At 43.2% G+C, this 20,483-nt stretch overlaps 1 protein-coding gene across 3 annotated transcripts in view; it reads left to right on the top strand.

Moving 5' to 3' along the window:
- chrnb1 (cholinergic receptor, nicotinic, beta 1 (muscle)) overlaps nucleotides 1-19,220 on the top strand; it is a 36,311-nt gene extending 17,091 nt beyond the window's left edge. Inside the window, exons 2-11 of one of the 3 annotated variants that reach the window (XM_037112244.1) lie at nucleotides 608-872; nucleotides 2,903-2,947; nucleotides 3,843-3,952; nucleotides 7,048-7,156; nucleotides 7,280-7,424; nucleotides 7,831-8,016; nucleotides 9,695-9,918; nucleotides 14,576-14,751; nucleotides 18,286-18,433; nucleotides 18,581-19,220. In XM_037112244.1, the coding sequence (XP_036968139.1) occupies nucleotides 2,906-2,947; nucleotides 3,843-3,952; nucleotides 7,048-7,156; nucleotides 7,280-7,424; nucleotides 7,831-8,016; nucleotides 9,695-9,918; nucleotides 14,576-14,751; nucleotides 18,286-18,433; nucleotides 18,581-18,727 (1,287 nt within the window). In that variant the 5' untranslated portion in view covers nucleotides 608-872; nucleotides 2,903-2,905 and the 3' untranslated portion in view covers nucleotides 18,728-19,220. Of the gene's footprint in view, nucleotides 1-563; nucleotides 873-2,902; nucleotides 2,948-3,842; nucleotides 3,953-7,047; nucleotides 7,157-7,279; nucleotides 7,425-7,830; nucleotides 8,017-9,694; nucleotides 9,919-14,575; nucleotides 14,752-18,285; nucleotides 18,434-18,580 lie in introns of all 3 variants that reach the window. The other 2 variants (XM_037112243.1, XM_037112241.1) reach the window with 2 other exon arrangements.
- The last annotated feature ends 1,263 nt before the right edge of the window (nucleotides 19,221-20,483 follow it).

Here is a 20,483-nt window from a genome sequence, read left to right as displayed (position 1 = left end):
GCTAAACTAGCAATAACTTTATTACACTGTATATGAATCTGGTTATGCTCACACATGCTTTGAAACAGAAATTTCTACAACCTGTAGCTTAGTTTGCCTTTAAAATTGTCTTCAATACTCTTACTAATCCAGAAGAACTGTGGCTCCTCAGCCTCAGGAACAGCTCTGTCTTTGATAAAAACATATTTAAAAATCAAACCTGATTTCCCCAGACAGATGTCACTGTAAGGCTTTTAAGCACAGTGGTGCTGAGGACCACCTTTACACCTATAGCAGTAACATATTTAACATAAAATGTACTTCCAGAGTTTTCTATTCAGGGTTGTGCATATATCTGAGAGCCAGCTAATTCCGAATTCAGTGCTTGCTGGCCTGCTGAGTCCAATGGCACAAAGAGTCGTGCTACTGCTGGGAAATAGTGTTTTAGCAGCATGCACCGACTGGGCCGATGTCTGCGTGACTGCATTAAAATGTTACAATGCACTCTCTCTCTCTCTCTCTCTCTCTCTCTCTCTCTCTCTCTCCCTCTCACACACACACACACACACACACACACACACAAGCTTACTTCTGTTTGTTAATATCCCCTTGGTTCTCTTCTCTATAGCACCCATATGTACACACCAATGCACATACCCATTCAGCGTCACATTTACACACACACATCTACAGTGAACATGCTCCTTACACCTCCACCCAAGGTCAGTCTCACTCTGGAGAGGAAGTCATATGGGACCATAATGCCGGAGTGGAACGATCTTGAAAACTGACCCACTTGGATGCTCAGAACTAGTCAAGCTGATAACAGCAGTGCTACTATTAACATCCCACCCTGAGGGACATCCTGAGGTGAATTCAGACACTTAGTGGAAGTAAGTAATAGGTCATTGATGATATAGGAATTTGTTTTTGTGTGAGGGTGAGAGGGAGATGGTTGATGGTTTAGTCAGCCTCCCACTAACCCCCACCCCACCCCACCCCACCCTCCAACTCCCTGTTCCTGTCCCAGCTGTCTCCCTGACATTCCTCCAAGCGTTTTAAATAGCAGGCCTGGCTCAGGGAGGCTCCACCCTCCTGCTGGATAGACAATCACATACATGCAGACCCACATTCACAGACACGTAGAAGCATCTTTATCCAAAGCCTGCATCATGAACTCTGTCCTGGAAGTAGCTGGTGCGTGTCCATTGCTACTCAAATGACTGCCAGCTGTCTTGGAGCGAATATCAACAAGTAGAGGCTGTAACCTTGACTCTGGATGTAGGCCAGTTTGTGTCATAACACTGTTAACATATCACATGAACATGACAAATGAAGATCAATAACAAAAAGAAACACAAAATGTTGATTCCTCAGACAGGATAAAACATTAAAAAATGCTCAGCTAATTTGTTATGGTTGTTTTTAATGTAGTAACGCAGCCTGCTTGAACAGCAAAATGATACTGACAGTGATCTGGCTAATGTATTGTCACTGGATTAAGTTCAAACTCTTAAAACACATTTGAAGCCTTTCAGATATGCCAAGAAAACATTTGCCAAATGAATGGTATTGTTTGGTGAGTATTTAAATGGACACCCCCTATTAAGACATGCACCTCTTTGCATTAATGTCATGGCCATCTAGCACAGGCATCTCCTTTCTGTATAAGCACCCTGGTTGTTTTTACATAAGAGTCATAACAGCAGTTTTGCTAGGTTGGAACTAGTCCCCATATCACTTTACTACTACCCAGCACGGGAGTTACTCTCTTCTGCTATGTGCTTTGTGCTAACTGGATAAGCTCAGCTCAGGGACGAACGTAACTGAATTAGACTGGGCAAAGCTCAAGGGCCGTGTGCTTTGTGTTACTGCGTTTGCTAGCTGCTGAAGAACATGCTTAGAGGCTGTGTATTGTGAGCTGAGCTTACTGTTGTCATTGCTTACCGTACCCAACTACTTCATGTCTCACTGACATGTAATAAAAGACATTTTCATAGTGATTATGGCTATTGTAAGTATTCACTGCTGTCAAGCTAGCATGTTAGTATGGTGAAATTGTGGCTTTACTGTAGAAGAGTCCAGGCATGTGCAGTGAGTGCAGAGTGCATATAGGCAGGCAGGTAGAGTACATGGGTTGAACGAGGGGTAGCCTATCAAATCTTTTCATACAGGCCAAATCTGACAATTTGATGAGCCATGGTTTTTTTTGTTTTTTTGTTTTTTTTTGCAGCATCATAAGGTGAAACCTGCAGTAAGAGAGAAATGTGCATCTTGCTCTGCCTTCCAACAACATATAAATCATATCATCTTAAGCACAGCATCAGCTTAACACAATAGGAAACACTTGAAAAAGAACAATCTTAAGTTGTTAAGAAGAAGAGAAAAATAAATACGTTCCCCTTGAGAGAGTGTAGAGATGATTTAGGTATTATTATAGGTAGTGCAACCCTGGAAAAAACAACATATCAGGACAAGCAGCACAAGCCTCCCGAGGCTTTCCAAATAAACTTTAATGATGCATAAATCACTTGAAAGCATTGTCTCGACTAGAAGTTTCTATAGAATGTAGTCTCCTGTAGACTCATCTTCACGCTCTGTGAGAAAGCCCACTGAGCACCACATCATTGATTCATTCAAACCTTTATTTAGGACTCAGGAAATTAATTTAAGGTGGCAGTCATTTTCAGTGATGATTCAGTGATTAAAATAGCTACAATTTAACTGGCGTTTATTGTGAAAGCTTTAGCATTCCTACATTGCTCATTCTTGCTCTCTGAGGTGGAGGTAGTGAAGTAGAAAAACACTGGAATATTGAAAATAACCACAACAGTGCCCAGGAGATGCCATTTTATGAGACTGTTGTCCGTGTACAATCAATTGAGACAAACATAAATAACACCTTTGCGCATTTTTCTTTCAGAATATGAAAAATGAAGAAATGAGCACGACTGTTGTCATGAATCTGGTAAGTGTACTCACATGTCACACACCTTGTCACCATTTGTTACTCTAAGAACAGTGGGCGGCATATCGCCGGAAGTTAACCACTAAATGTAACTGCCATTAGCTAGTTAGCTCAGTTAGCCTTGCATGTAGTGGTCCAGACTGGGGGCATCAGAGGGGTATTGATGCTTACACCACTATGGAGGGACGTTATAAGGGGCAAGGCTAGCTGCTTAGCGCACTAACAGTTACTACTGGATACCTCTGCAACACAACACATGGATGCCAAACTGTTATTTTCTCACATTCTATTGATCATTTTAATTCATTTGAATGTTTTCAACTTATATTCTTACATGATGCATCTTTAAGACACACAGTGAATGGTCTGCCAGCAGTTGGTTTGAAGGACACTAGAGCTCGCAGCTTCATTGAAACAGAAAGTTGTATTAAGGGGAACCCGTGCACACAGCCTTCATTAACACACAGTACCATTTCACTTTATTTTGGCCAACTCGTCCGTGACTCCAGCTCCACAGGAAATGAGTGTATTAGCATAAGACCCCCTTCTTCATGTACAGTACCAATACACTACACAAATAACCAAGCGAGAACACTTGGATTCGTCATAATAATACAGAGTATATGCAAAATGAAAAATTATGCAAATGGTGTTTTGTCATGCAAGGACAAATACACAGCGGAACTGTCCCTGTTGAATGTAATCACAGCAGTGGAAGAAAGAAAAATTAACCGATCCAACAACAAATAGATCACATTTTGTAAATGCAAAGTTTCTCCCTTCTGTCACTCTGTTTTTTCTCCTGCCCCTGCCATTTTTCACGTAGGCATGTTTGATTCTCACATTACCGCAAATTGCAAACAGCACAAACCGCCTTTCTGCTTTTTTCAAACAGGAGTGGACAGATTATCGGTTGTCGTGGACGCCCAAGCAGCATGACGGGATTGAGGTGCTGCGTGTCCCCGCGGCGAAGGTTTGGCTGCCTGACATCGTCCTCATCAATAAGTAAGCGCGAGCGCTAGCATGAATTAATCAGAACCAAGAGTTGAGAGGAGAAACTATTTGGCCACTTTCCTTTAGATATTAGATTTTAAATTTTGTCTGGGATGGTTCCCTCCTCGGCCCTAAGGGTCCTACCTATCTATAATATCTGCCTTTTCCTTGTGTGAACAAAATATAATATCGCAGAGATGTGACAAATAGGTTATGATGAAAAAGAAATGATTTTTATTATGCCAAAAAAAGATTCTTCCTCTGTGACAGAGTCAAAGTCACTTTTCCATATTTAATCAGTCGAAGTCAGTATACATCCACCCTGCCTGTACAGTTAACCATGCATGGTAGCATTCATTCTTTCCTATTGCAATTGTATGAATTATCTCTGTGCCTGTTCCTTACCCCTCCCCTAAAGATCATGATAGCATGATGACATTTAATTATTTAGTCTTTAGATTGAGAGTAAGAGATGATGAAGATAAGTCAGCATAGTTAATTTGTTTACCCTCCACAGGGCTTGGTCAGCTGGAGACATTCTAGACAGTGTGTCAGTGTCCACCGGCTTGCAATCATGTATCTGATTTTACACGATGCATCTGTGATTTTTTTTTTTCCATTGCATTTCATTGCTCATTGACTCATCTTGTATATGTATATTTAGCAGAGACAGTTTCTGGAAATACTTCTGGATGTTTGCCTCCGGGTGAATGTAAACTGCAGAAACAAGAAACGGATGATATTAAGTCCGTCAGATTCCAATTAAAAGACATCAGCTTCACACAGTCCATTAACTTTTGCTGCATGTGAATAGTACCAAGCATCAACGACGTTAACAGTCCACCTCTCCTCGTCCCGCGCCCTGTCGGCTTGGAAAAAGGCCATCGGGATTTTGTTGTGGGAACAGTTCTCTGTAAATATGTGGGCCCAACAGTTACTGATCTCCCACTGCTTGGTCAGTTCTTTGCAAAATAGTTCAACCAGTCACATTCATCCATTTTTAGCATGGCTCTCATCCCCACTCTCTTCCTTTCCTTCCTAAGACAGTCCCGTTGGTCAAGTTTGATGATCGAGAGATGCCTTAGCCAGCAGTCGTATCAAAGCCTGCTGCTTTTAATCCCAACCTTAGCTGATTTCTCCTATGCTGATGGAAGCAAAAAGGCCCAAAAATTACAGTGATAAATACAAAAAGTCAGCTAAATTTGAAGGCGCCACTGGCTGCTGAAACCAGCTCTTCGCTGTTCCAGGAGATGGATGCAGCTAATCGATACTCCACAGAGACCATTACCCATCCCGTCCACCAGATGTAGTTGTGCCGCATCATAGTTGTACCACGGCTCCATCATGTTTCTGCTACATTTCAGAAACATCACTGGTTAGCAAAAGAATACTAGTTTTGTCCTGCATGGTAATTTCACTCTCCCTTTTCTGGCCACGCTTGAGCTGCGGGTTGTTCGCTGAGTGATGGAGCCAGAGCTCCACACAGCTGCACCCAGTGGTCACGAGGCTAAACACCCAGCACAGTTACATTACAGTACAGTACTTAAATAAGTGAAAACCTCTGTCACAGCAGTAAATTAGAACATTTAGACACTCAAAACAGTGAGTGCAGTCTTTTTTCGTATACCCCCAACACCCATACACACTCCCATTAGCACCGCTGTAAATATCCTGTGTTCCATTCATCAAAACTTTATAGGCAATTAAGCAGCATGGCTTCCTCAGATGATGGCACCGCTTTGCTACTTCAGCCCAGGAGGCGCTCACTTGGAACCGCACACATACACACAAATGTGCACGTACACACAAATGTAAAGGTGTGCGCACTCCTGTTCATGTGTGTATGATCAATGCTTGTCATTTTAGCAGCAGCGGCACCTTCACAGGGACAAGAGCTGCGGAGGGCCCCCGCTTTAAGGACACAAGCGCAGCAAATTAGCGGCGCCATAAAAACCAAGTGCACCACCCTGACAGACGGCTAAATCTGTGTTTAATTGACTTGATGTCTTTGTTGTGTGCGGTGTTATGAGCTTAGCGGGCCAAAACAGCGCCGTATACGTCCAACATTAGTGCTGCACTTGGAAGAGTCCTGTGAAATGTGTCGAGGCCCTTCCGTTTCATCCATGCCAATTAAAATGTTTTACTGGGGTCTTGTAGTGTGGGACTGCAGCCAAATGTTGATGTACTCTATAGCTGTGGTGAGAGAATGGAGGGAGTAGTGTGACTGCAATAATCATACATACGAGATATGGCTCCTAAGATGTTACTCACTCTGACCACAGCATTATTTTGTCTCTCCTTGTTGGTAAATGTATGCTTTATTGCAAAGAGCAAAGTGGCAGGAAGATGGAGTAAGAGGAAGAGGGTTGATATGAAGGCCTCGGGCTAGAATCAAACTTGGGGGGGGTGGGCTATTATTACATATACATATACATATACATATGTGCACCTGTATCAGCAGCATTATCTATCAGTTTTCCTAATATCTGTTTGGCTTGACATCTAATAGTATCGTGCAAGATTCATACTGGCACTTTAGCGGCTGCCTTTACTTCACACAAGTTTATACAAGTGCAAGTTTATCCGCAGCAACGCAGACTTCAACTACTGTGAATGGCTTGATCGGCGGACAGGCTGGATGTTGGAAGGACAGGCTGCCCATCCACGAGTTGCCCACTGGCTAGCATGATTTGCAGAAGTCATTCAAGCATGGTGTATATGGAGAGGCACATTCATGAATGAATGAAATGCTACACCAAATTGCTCTAAGAACAAGGATTAGCATCCTCCCAGACACCGGTCCCGGTTTATTGACGGGATGCGCTGGAAAACATGTCCATGATTGGTGCAACATGGGGGCTAGGAATAACGAGGACTGACAAAAGAGTAGTTTGCTCGAAAATAATAACTCTGCTAACCCTCATGCTGTTGGAAGATTGGGGGATGTTTCACAGTCCACAAACGCTTTTTAGAACTTTGCTGCAAAACAGCATTACTACATTACTTCTCAACAACTTAAATGGGCCTTTAAAATGCAAAATAAAAAATAAAAATGCACTTAAATATGGAATAAGTAATTCATACTGTCTCTGATTCTCTATTTGCAGTAATGACGGGATATTTGATGTGGCCCTGCATGTCCACGTTCAGATTTATTATAACGGCAGGGTAACCTGGACTCCCCCTGCTCTCTACTGCAGCTCCTGTGGAGTAAAGGTGAACATACAACACATGCACACACACAAACTTCAAATACCGTCAAGCATTACACTCTTCTAAGTTTGCTCCCCTCTTCCTCCTCACTAACCCTTGCAACATCCCCGTTGTTTCACCGTCTAGGTAACATATTTCCCGTTTGACTGGCAGAACTGCACCATGCAGTTCCGCTCCTACACGTATGATGCGACGGAGATCGACATACAGTACGCGCTGGACTCGAGAGGCAAAGAGATCAGGGAGATCCAACTGGACGAAGCCTTCAGTGGTGAGAATGTGGTCGGGTGGATGGAGCAGTGTGGTGAATACGTGGGCTTCTGGGTAGGAAGGGAAGAGTTTTATGACACAGAACACCAATTTTTAAATGAATGTAAAATGAAAATATTATATTGTATTATATTGGTAACATTTCCACAGTGAATTGCATTCTAGTAGTAGTTGGGGGGTATATATTAATTTGCATGAAGCAGTGAATTACTTCTCAACTCTTTTTAATTTGCTCTCATGAGGCACTTTTTTTCCTTAATTTTGCTGAATACTGAACCATAGTCGCAGCAGCGTTTTTTTCCTCGTTGGCACTTTTGTTCGGACCTGCTTGTCTTATGCAGATTTGTTGTTTCTGCTGCAAAAGCATCAGTTTTGCTGATGCAAATTCCTTAAAACGCTTTCTCCAGAGAGCGGCGAGTGGCACATCAGACACAAGCCGAGCAGGAAGAACATGAACGATGATAATTACGAGGACATGACCTTCTACCTGATCATCGAGAGGAAGCCCCTGTACTACGTGTTGAACATCATCCTCCCCTGCATCCTCATCACCATCATCGCCATCTTCAACTTCTACCTGCCTCCTGATGCAGGTAAACCAACAATGCAGGATAATGTTGACCATGATGGGAAGAAGTCTCCACCATTGCTCTCTAAAACTGCTAATGCCAATTCCTAATTGTGTGTGTGTGGGCTGGTTGAATTGGGCAATCACACATTTGTCCAATTACCAGCACAAAGGGATTCAATTTCAGATTAGATAGCCATAGAGCACTGCTGAATCAATAACCTAAAAAATACAAATAGAAATCTGCCCCATCTGCTCAGAGTAATCTGCTCAAGCACGTTCACAAGCCTCACTTGATTATTTCGTAGACTTGTTTGCACGGATACATCGGGTAATCAGTTTGAAGCTGATCACCACTGCACTTCAGCAGGTTTACTTACCGCTCAATGAGCACAAATCCAAGGTTACTTTAAAGGGTAACCACATGGGTATGGAAGCCCAGAGAAACATTTTAGGTGAACCATTTTGTAAATCCGATCTAGACTACTGTCTCACCTGGTTTTATGACTATAAAACAGGTTAAATTTAAGACTTTGCCAGGATAGTCTCCCTAAGTTGGGTAGGTGAGGTTTAGGGGGAGGGATTGGTTTGGGTTAGGATGTGAATATCAGGGTAAGCCACTTAGAAGCAGAGGGTGAAATGAATATTACAACAAGCACTTCGACAGATAATCGTGACAAAAGCTTTTCTTTCCATCTGTTTTCACAGATAGAAATGATGTTGCTTTGAAAAATGATTCTGACAAAACGTTTTTTTTTTTTAACCCGACAAAAAATGCATTTTACTCGTACCAAAGGTAACAAAAAGGAATTTGCAGATTTTGGTATTGCACGCTGCCTTTCAGCGATCCTGACAGGACTGAATCAATTAGTGAGGACACAGAAACAAAACCAGCAGCAGCGGGAGCCACACTGTCCTGCTTTGGAAACCATCAGTTTAGACTAAGAGCAAAAAAGAGTCACTGAAATTCTACTCGGTCCAGAAGGAGTCAAAATGACTCATGAAACCAAGTCGTTTGCATGCATTAAGCTTTCCTCCTGTGTATTTCTTCCATATGTTTCGCCCTCTGCTTATGGGCCCTCTCAAGGTCTGTTCCTCCCGCTCAATCTGCAGACATGCATGCAAGCACATAAAGAACGACCCTCCCCTCCGACACAGAGACGAAGTCAAGGGCATTAAAGTAGTAATCCATGACAAACATTTTCCGTCACAACGCTGCACCGTACTTCCGCGAGATGGCCTGTCAAGCAGGACTCTGACGTGTTGACCTTTGTGGTGATGCCGTGCGACGAAGTGTGCGAGGGAGAACGCCACTGTGGGAGCACGCACGGCCCTAATACACATCAGTTTCTCATTATCCAACGACTCTAACCAATCTGAGGTAAACACAGTTCGTAAGTGACCGCTGAATGCTCCGGGGAGGCCCCGCTCTATCGGCCAATCAGCTTCACTTTGAGTGGGAGATGAATTTTCCATTAGAGTCATTACTGGCGAATTACATGGACCAGCTGCTGCCAGAACAGAACATCTCGCTCAGTTGAAGGAGGAACAAACCTTGTCCTCGTAAAGCTTCATCAGTCGTAAGCAAGTGTAATTGTTACTTTTGTCGAGAGTCGAGAGTAAATATTGAAGACCAACCGCCATGAAAATGAACATGAAGTAAGATCTTGAGTACGCTGTGTAACATTTTCTTCCCGTGCCAGGAGAGAAGATGGGTCTGTCCATCAACGTGCTGCTCACCCTCACTGTCTTCCTGCTACTGCTGGCCGATAAGATCCCAGAGACGTCGCTGGGCGTCCCCATCATCGTTAACTACATCATGTTCACCATGATCCTGGTCACGTTTTCTGTCATCCTCAGCGTGGTCGTACTCAACCTGCACCACCGCTCGCCCAGCACCCACCAGATGCCCATGTGGGTCCGCAAGGTGAGGTCCCGACCTCTATCGGCGGAAGTCTAGAATGAATGAATGAATGAAGTTGTTTGACTCGATTGACATTGTTGCGAAATTGTGAAAACTGGCAAAAAATATTGTAGTTTTCTCCGTAGACAGCTCATTCCACTGTGAACTCGCCACGTTTCAGAGCAGTCTGCTAGAAAAAGAAAGCTTTCTTTCTTTTGCTAGAGGATTCAGTGGGGGATGAGGGCAATTTGTATCACAGAGATGAGGCCACTCTCTTCACCGTCAAGGCTTTCATTTTCTCAGCCGTCGGCATCAAATCGAGGCACGGAGAGTGATGTCAAAGTGATGTCACTAGGAACCCAGCATGCTCTCTAGGAGGGATGGAGGGGATTGGGAAGCAGCATGGAAATAATTGCCTACCTGCGTGTGTCCTCCTCCTTCACCAATTTACACACTGGTATCATGGACTACTACAGCACTTATGAAGCAGTATATAGTCTTTTGTGGCTCCAAAGGAAGCTGCATGTAATCTGATGAATTGCTTCCAGTGATGTCACTCAGTGGCTAAGTTGCATTGTGGGCACTGTAGGCGCAAGGATGAAGAATGTGTGGAATAAGCAAAGGCAATATCTCTGCTTCTGCTTTCGTCATCAGTTCTTAAAATTGTCTACAATGAGTCCCAACAGTGTTGTGGGAGTGCAGTGCTGAACCAGACTGCTTTTCAAAACTGTTGCCTACGTTGCCCACAATGCAACTTACCCACTGAGTGACATCACTGGAGGCAATTCGTCAGATTTCACACAGCTTTACGCTACTCTTTTTCAAATATGCTGTAGTACTCCTCCAAGACCTGTTAACACACTTTAATGTGTGAAATTGGTGAAGTTACCCTTTAATGCAGATCACAAATAGATATATGAAAACATATTATGTATGTAAGTATAATAAAAATATATTTAATCAAATGCAAGGCTAAGACGGGTCAGCATCTCATTAAGGATAATTCAATATCATCAATAGCAATTAAGGTAATCCACCTAATTATGATAACAAATGAATGAATCAGCTACACCATCAGATTGGGGATATCTGTAAATGAGCACAACCTTGTAACAATGTGAACATATTAATAATGAGGGTGTGAATTTGCAAAATACATTTTTTTTTAGAAACCTCTCCATCAACGTAGTAATTTGGTGTAATGGAGGCTGTAGTATTTTATGTTGAGACAGACCACTGGATAAAGCCGACACAGTCCTCCTGAATGTCATGTTATACCATTAACCTCCATCAGTGGCTGCTGCCCTCTCCATACATTATGTGCAGCTAATTACAGGCCTGAGCAGCGGCTCTATGCTGTGCTCATAGTTCTGCCACGCTTTCAGGGAACATTTACCTCAGACCGGCTCATACCCAGGTGATGTGATTGATTTGGTTAACTGGACTAAGATGCTCAGTGCTGGATTGATGAGAGAGAAGGACATTACAGGCTCAGTTCTTGTTAGAAGGGCACTCTGCAGTTTTGGAGAAGAAGTTAATTCAAACTCAATTTTTTTTTTTCACATTCATAATTTGAATGAGGTCATAATGAACACTCAGGAATATTTATCTTTTCCGTAACTGAACAAGCAAGCCGTTCTCAGAGGCTTACAGAAAATACGTATGAATGTCCTTAAAGGTCAGTTTGTTTATTCTGTTTATGTTCACATGGAAACAGAGAGTTTGTTTAGTTTTTATAGATCTAAAAACAAAAAAAATCTGTCAATATTTCTTGCCAGAAACTACTCACTGCACCTTTAACTTCTACTTTTTGACCATAAGTGTCATGAATACAATTTGGGCACTAAACATGAGTAATGAGATATGTATGGCTGGATGTAATGGATACTAAGGAACGTTTTTCTCCCAAACTGCTTGTAATATAGTATGTACTATATTCTACCTTAAAGCAGTACAAATCAATTATTTTATACTAACAATGAATCAAATAACAGCATGCTAAGAGGTCAATTGAGCTGCAGATTCACAGAGAACTATCACCCAAGTATTTATGAATTTTCTTCAGTTTGGTCGTGTTTTTGTCAATTTTGGTTCAGTCTGAAAAAATGTCAAAGTTCGGTTTCTGCTGTGTCCAGCAGCGGGCGGCTGTTTTCGGTATGTTACATGATCAGCACCAGACGGCAAACGAACAGAGTCGGCAGCTTCCAATTTAACATAGTGAAGCATTTTGCAGCTAAAAGAGCCAGTTTTAACAAGGTTAAAACTATTGGAACATTGAACGCTAAAAAGGCTGGAAAAGTTAATGCTAATGTGTAAATAGGCAATATAAATTGCATAATGTGTATATATGCATGTATGCCCACAAGTAGCTAAAACTAACGATTAATGCAGCATTAATGAAGAGGCTGTTAGTGATTTTATATTTGTATTTAACAGGTTTATGACACAAGTAAAGTGTGTGTGAAGCTGAAGCGTAGCCTGCACTACTCAAAAATGCAATAAAGCAATGAAGCAAGGTAGACATAACACGAACACTTTAATGCATATTGTTCCCATTACAGCAGTTTATGGCTGTCCGTGATGATTTACAGAATCCAAATGATCTCATTCTAAGTCAACATGAATCGTCACTGACAAACTGGCGTCCATCTATACCCACTAATACAAAAATTGTGTTCTGAAAAATTAGGGAAATATTGACTTTTGCTCTCCAAGCATTCTTTCATTACTGTTATTGTGCTCCTATGGCACCACTTCCACGCTGGGCATTTAGCCCTGCCATTTCTCAAATGAATCTTCACATCAGTGCAATTTTTTATGCAAGTGGGGAAAAAAGTCTTTAAAGTCCCCCCTCCGATCAAAAATGTGTGTTTTCTTCTTGTTCCTGCAGTTAAATGTCACTGTGTGGAATGATGTATGTGCAGTGTTTGACACTGGACGGCTGTCTGAAAGTGCTCATCGGGAAGTGGATTTTAGCCAATCCTGGTGTAATATTCAGGTGATGTGGGAACTTGAAGCCTCTGATGCACACACACTGAGAATGGACCTTTCAGTAAAGAAGGAGACATCTCCAGTGAAGTAGTTAAAGTAGAGGAGGAGTAGATGTTTAAGTTTAAGGACTGGGGAAAAAACAATATTAGTCAGAATATTGTTTTATATACATCTTAACACGTCTGGAGGGGATCTTTACTTTTTGAGAAACAATTGAATCTAAATTGCTGCTTCTTAGAATATGGAGGGCAGCTGTAGCTCAGGAGGTAGAGCGGGTCGTCTGGTTTTCGGAAGGTTTCTGGTTCGGATCCCCCCCCCCATGCTGTATGTTGAAGTGTCCTTGAGCAAGATACTGAATCTGCCATCAGTGTATGAATGTGTGTGTGTGAATGGGTGAATCTGACAACTGTTGTACAAGTCCATTTATCATTTACCATGGGGAGAATCCCACCTTCATCATTCACTACTCTAACTCCACTATTCTCACCAGGACCACAAAGTCAGATCATGTCTCAACAGCAAAAAATTGTCTCTCAAAATCTTATAATTTCATTGTCTGCCTTCTATGACCAATAAATTGTCAACTGTTCCAACAACAACGACACATTACATCAGCGCCACATGTCAGCGCCTGCTCTGTTCGGCTGGTCTTTGCCAGGATCGTGACTCACTGGTCTGTACTGGACAGGACAGTCTTCGGGAATTATGACAGGTGCTGTTGTGTACTGGGAAGATATAAAGGTCAGAGGGGATCATGTGAGAACATGGGTGTATTTGATGCTGAGAGAAGGCGAAGTCACCCTTCTTTCTTTGAAACCATGATACAAGTAGAGCTGCTCCACCTCACGTTACGGTCTGCATCGTTGCTGCGGTGCAGTGTGATCTCGCCAGCGGGCCGATATTGACATCCACGTGTCAGTACAGGCAAGTCCAGAGTCCTCTCAAAAGAGGGAAATCCAAGCACTTCGAAGTGCAGATAAAAGAGCCATTTACTGAGGCAAACAGCCTTTATGATATTGATCAGGACTAACATTTGGCCCAATGATTTGCTGTTTTATCTTCAAGTCAGATCCCTCTGGCGCTCTTTTTGAACGGCAGCTCCAAGTCTGACAGCCAAGGATTACCAGCCGATGGTTGTATAAAAAAGGTAGAAAAAGAAGATGCACTCGATTTTTTTCCCGCACTTATTTCAATTTAATCACACACTCCAGGTGTTGTCCAGTGGAGTTTATGTTATTTGCTCAAGGACACCTTGAGAATAGACGTTGAGGAATTAGAAGGCATTACCCATTCGGTTTCCCCACCCACATCATTCAGCAACAACTGTTCTCAAAGGTTATTTCACCGCTGAATTCATTTTCATTTGACTCATTTCTCAGCCTTAATAGGCAAATGCACGTGTATTTCAGCAGATTCATAAATCATGAAACAGAAACCCAAACAAATTGATTTTTATTACCAGAGGAGATGATAGAGGTGTGGGGGGTGCCCAGAAGCTACTGACTCAAAGAGGAACGCACAATTAAATAACCGTATGTTTCCCCGATGTGGTTTGAGTCAAAGAAATGTGCGTGAATGTGGTGTTTAACGTGTCATTTCTAGTTTTAAGCCTTTGTGTTCAAATCGGAGGACGAGGAAGCGCAGAGGAACTGTGGTTGATCTCTTGGTTTCGTTTCTCTATTCCTCCCAGATCTTCATCCACACGCTGCCTCCTTACCTGTGCATGCTGCGGCCAAAAGTAGAGACCCCCCTGTCCCTGCAGACGATGCCCCGGCGGGAGAAGAAGATAGTGTGCATTAGCAAAGTGGCTGACGAATACTTCATCCGCAAGCCAGACTCCTCCATCTTGTTCCCCAAGCCCAACAGGTGAGACCAAATACTGTCAGTCCAGGGCCATATCATAGGTGTATGTATTTGTTCCCGCTCTTATGATACACATTTTAGTCTTGCACGTGCGTATGTGAATACCTATCTGCACAGGTTGTGGTAGCCAGGAGCAAAGGAGGAAGTCAGGTGACGTGGTATGAAGAGCAAAAAAGTCCATATATGGAGCAATACAGGTTGGATGGATGAGTCGAACAGAGGACGTTAATCATGGAGACCACTGATTGTGTCACATGTGGAAGCTTGAGCAAAGTTAACATTCAAATTTTAACTTTTTTTTTTTTTTTTTTACCCCTAGGTCACAACTGCAACTGTTAATAAACATGCCAAATCATGCGATATGCCTGTCACTGCTTCTCTCCACTGGTCATGTATATATGCCTTTTTTGGAGTCATTGCCAAATTAACTTTTGTGTCATTGAGGTAGGAGGATGTTTAGATCAGTCAACCTATGTTACAAAAATAGCTATTCAATTAGCTTTAGCTACTGAAAGCTATGATGGTATTTAAATACATTATCAAACATATTATTTCTATGACCTGGTACATTTAGATAGAACCTGGCATTACTTTAAATTGCAGGGGTGACATGTTTTACAGAGTGCTGCCTCTGAAGCCGTTGAGTAAGGAGCTGGATATGGGCCAAATGTTGGCAACACAAAAGTCTAACCTTAGTCTCTATACTGTGTGCACAGGTAGTGGGTGACACTTCTCAGTTGGATTTGATAGAACAAGGAGCTGTACAAAGAGCTACTTTTTTTTTTTTTGACACAGCCTCCCCGCTGCTCTGCTCAAATCAGAAAGTCTTCCTCGTGGTCTCTGGCTGTTGCTGCCCCTCCATCCTTCACCTCCTGTGAGAGTTGAAATATGTCTAGAGGGAGAGAGTGGAGACGGCAGAGAATCGTTGCTAAAATAATAATGACCCGCGCAAATCGACTTTGACACATTAGAGTGGGACGCCGCGTTTTAGGTGAAAGAACGGGTGACGGGAGGAGTGAGTGGGGGGCGGGGGGCTCTATTAGGACAATTTGATGAGACAGCAGTATCTCTCTGGAGCCCACACACACACACACACACACACACACCTTCTTAATTGGGTTTAGTGCATGTCTTGGCACCAGACGCAGCCAGTTTGAGTTGAATTAGTCTCCTGAACAGTCATTTACTTCTCGCTGATGAAGTGCTACTTTGGGCCACGTAGGACGGAAAAAGGGAGGAGGGGTTAAGAGGCCAAACTGTGTCTCTCTCTACCTCCTTCTTTTATCTCTCTCTCTCTCTCTCTCTCTCTCTCTCTCTCTCTATATATATATATATATATATATATATATATATATATATATATATATATATATATATATATCTGACAAGGCTCCACCTCTCTGAGGTCACAGCCTCCTCACCTGCCACACTCACAGGAGCAGCACGATGGCAGCGCTGCATTGTAAAACCCCCAAGCTGCTGCACTGAATACCAAGTAGCCCCACATTCTGCCCTGGCTGTCCACGTTACACTCCATTTTTACAGTGTTTTGTTGGAAAAAAACAACAAAACAAAAAAAACACAGTGCCACACTGCCCTCTTGTGGCCAGCTGTCTGACCTGCAACCTTCTCAGAGCCTGAAACATGCAAGTGGAAGAGGTGTTTCATATTTGAGGTTCATAACAGAACAGAAAATGAAAAATGCACAGTGCAGCTGGTCTGCAAGAAGAATAATAGTCATTTGTCAGAGCGAAATGTTGGTTCGTACAAGGTGACCTTTATGTAGATGAGTTTTAGGACAGTTAAAGGGGAACACAGCTCAATATTATAAAACACATTATCTCTGGTTTAATATGACTTATACAAGCATTTTATGACAGTGAACACATTTTAGTGCAAGAGTGACCTATGTTTTTCTGTATTTCTACTATTTTTGTATGGAACATGGCCAGAAGCTTTAATTGTCATTTTTAAAGACCAACTTTTTGGTTTAACTTTGACCCACTGCACTTGCCACAGTGACCACACTGTGACCAAAAAGTGTAAAAGTGACCACAGCCCGTTTCCTTGTCTAACTGCTTGAGTTTGATGCCCCACTGCACAATTCTGTTTAATATTGGAGAGTCCCATTAAAGAGAAGGCAGGGAAACGTGTGGAGAGAAAACATGTTGAACTCCGAGAACTGTTTATTCGAGTGCCGTGTTATCATGACCAACAGAAATAATGTCCAGAGCTACAAAAATAGGTAATAAGTCAGAGGCAATGTCATTCCTCAAGCAAGTGTTTTATTCACGATGTCCTGCTGGGAGAGTCGTGCTGTATCACTACTTAAAGTTATATCAGTATTAGAGCTCTGTGTCTGACGCTTTCCTGGAAGCAGCTAATGGAAATCCAAGTGTCCCTGCTCAAGGACACCCTGTGCAATAACTGCAGCCCGCGAGATCCGAGCAGAAAAGGTTAATGAGCGCTTTGGGTTTCTTCAGTAGATGCGTTTCCTTTTTTCAAAGGAAGTCTTTTTAAAAGAGAAATAACACATTCGCCCGCCTACAAAGTGAAAGTTGGATTCACGTGCCTTCAAATGCTTCTTTCCTCAGTTCTCAGGGCTTCCTTGCTTCTTGGTTATACTGGAATCTAGTGATTCCTTTCATATTGTGAGATTTTTTTTTCTTTTTGCCATTTTTCACTATTTTCAAATAGAATAATGCATGGATCTTGATATAGGTCAAATCTACCTAAGGGCACAAATAAAGACCCTAAAACTGAACCCCAATGTGGCACCTGAAAATAATTGATTCTCTCTCCAAGGGAGTTAGATGGTCTTTTACCTTTCATGTGCACGCCTGCTAGGCCCAAATGTATGCAGAGTTGCAGTAGAAGCAGTGTTAAATGTTCTCCAAAACCAAGTTTCATCCATCCCTTCACTCTGACTGTGATTTAACGGTGCTTGGAAAGTCCATCCTTGCAGCAGATCGCCTGAAATATTTCAAAACTTTAGATTGTTGACCTTAAATCTGTATTATGATTTAGATAAAGGATGGAAACTTTTACCTACTGTTAGACATGTCCTGTGAAACGCAACGAGCGACATCGCCCTTCTCCCAGACTCCCCCAGCAAACTGCTGGCACACCACAGCAGCTGGCAGCTGGTAAGTGAGGGTGACAGGTAAACACAGAAACACACACACACACACACACACACACAGACTTTCTCAGCCAGAGTCAGTAGATGCAGAGCGGTGACTCCCACGCTGGCAGAGCGAGCCCGGGGAGCTCCGCTGACCTTTCTCTTTATTCCCCTCTGAATGACAGCAGAGTGCAAAGGAGACGTGCAGCCTGCCTCATAAACGCCGCACTATTTAACAGCTTTTAATTAGCCCGGGTCGACATCTGCTCGCATGTCGCTACATTCCGCGCGCTTGTGTGCGCGCATTCATTCGCCCGACGTGCACTCACTCTTTGCATGGCGTATCAGACATGGTGCGTTATTGATATTTTGCTTTGACATTAACGCGTGCGCGTTTGTGTGTCCTTGCGCAGATACCAGCCGGAGGGCATGTGTACGGATCTGAGAAAGTTTATTGACGGCCCCAGCAGCTATCTCACGCTACCTGAGGAGCTGAAGACAGCCATAGAGGCCATCACGTACATCGCTGAGGCCCTGCAGGCTGAGAAGGACTACGAAGCAGTAAGTTCACCTGTCCGACTCAGTTGTAGTCCTCTTCCACTTTTTCCTCTTCAACCATTCTTGTTTCTTAATGTACGTTTGGTTTCTGAAGTCTGCCCTTTTTGCTTCTCGTCCCTTGATTATTTTTTCTCATCCATCCTCGCACAGCTGAGGGAGGACTGGCAGTACGTAGCCATGGTGGTGGACCGCATGTTCCTCTGGATCTTCGTCGTCTTCACCACTGTGGGCACCTTGGCCATCTTCGCCGATGCCAGCACGAACGACACACCCACCGACCCCTTCAGATCCCCCTGAAGCAACACCCGAGTCCTCAAATGTGGTTAACAAACACTTAATGTCAAAGATATGTACTGGAGGCTGCATACTTTACGATGAACTTTAGCGTGTAAAATGACAGCGATGAACAGCAAACTTCATTGTGAATTTTATAATGATCAAGTTTTCATATTGGGCAACATGTGCGCCAATATGTCCTGGATAGGCAAATAATGGCCGACAATATCAGTCAACCAATACATATCAGCCCGGCTCTACTAAGAATCACTCTGTCAAACTGCCAAATGGTTCTCTGGGTGTAGTTCAACATAGGCCCATTGTGCCAAGAATTGAGAAACAAGAGCTTCAAACGCTCCTGAACTTCTCGGCCTCTGTATCGTTACATGTCTCTTAAGCAGATGTCTTCCCACTTCTCTTGATATAGATAGACCATGTGAACTGGGCATTGATTATTGCATGCATCGAGCCAATGTTAGCGTACTGATGTGTATAAATGTACAGCTCTAAGCTATTGGTGTATGTGTGTTTTTGTGTGTGTGTATTAGCCACTAAAGGACTATTAGCCTGAAGAGTTTGGATCCAACGTTTGGATTTTCATATGTGCTGTTCACACATAAACACCGAGACGAACCAGATGCTATAATGAGCAAGTCGCCTTTCATTTCCCCGTGTCCAAATGCGTCGGAAGCGTGGCACATGCTTTTGTGGATATTTCCGCAACCATGGTAATCCTCTTTGTATTTTCGGCGCCGGTTTCGCGTCGAGGATATTCTCGCGCCGGAGTGCGGAGCGGCAAGCCGCGGCGCAACTCGCACCGATGGCCAGAGGAATTCTCATTGCATTGGAGACCTGTGACTCTTAAATGTCCCACTTTCTCGCAGATAAACACACACAAACACATGCCACGATACACAGCACACACCTGCCCTTTTTTTTTTTTTTTTTAAATAAAGATCTGAGGTGGGGGGGCATCAAAGGCCCCATCTGTTGTCAGAATGCTGCCGCGAGAGTCGCGACCCTCTCTCCGTCACCTGCCCGCTCCACTATTAATAATCCTTAATAATCCTACACACACACACACACACACAGGCACTTGTTACCAGACCCTGCTGCGTGGGCATCCCTGATATTTCTCTGCTGTGTGTGTAAATGCACTCACGCATATACGAAGTGAGAGCTGATGCTTTTGAATGCTGAAAGTCTGCAGTCATTCTCAGCAGCTCATTACAGCGACCGTGCTGATAGCGCTTCAGTGTGGAAGACCTGGCTGCAGCACCGTCTGAATCGCCCTCGTTTCCATCCTACGCTGATTATCCAACACTTTGACCTTGCGTGAAACCGCTGTGCGATAGATCCACAAAAAACATGAAAGTTCCATATCGACTGATGTGTTTTATACTTGTGGTGGCAGCACGCAGGAGGGCAAGTGGGAGGTTTTCCCGTCTCTCAGCTCCCAAACTTGGGTCTGATTTGTGGGCTGTTTGTGTCTTCGCACTGGCCAGCGTGAGAGAGAGAGAGGGGAGGTAAAGCAGAGTCGGAGAAGATGGTGGGTATTTTCTTATCTTGTGTAACAAACTAAATTTATGACCCCTGAAGTGCCCACATCAACTTCATAAAAAAAAAAAAAAAAAAAAGCAGCACGAGGGATCCAAGAAGCAGCAGGATCCAGAGTTCGCCCCCGGGCCCTCACCTCATCGATCACAACTCTCGCGGTCTTCACGTCTCAGAACCTCCATCACCATCTCTATGGCAACAACATCCATCTCTATTTTTG

Source organism: Acanthopagrus latus, chromosome 10, assembly GCF_904848185.1.
Source record: "Acanthopagrus latus isolate v.2019 chromosome 10, fAcaLat1.1, whole genome shotgun sequence".
Taxonomy (NCBI): Eukaryota; Metazoa; Chordata; class Actinopteri; order Spariformes; family Sparidae; genus Acanthopagrus; species Acanthopagrus latus.
Note: the sequence above shows the minus strand (reverse complement) of the source record. Positions and strands in the feature narration are given on the sequence as shown.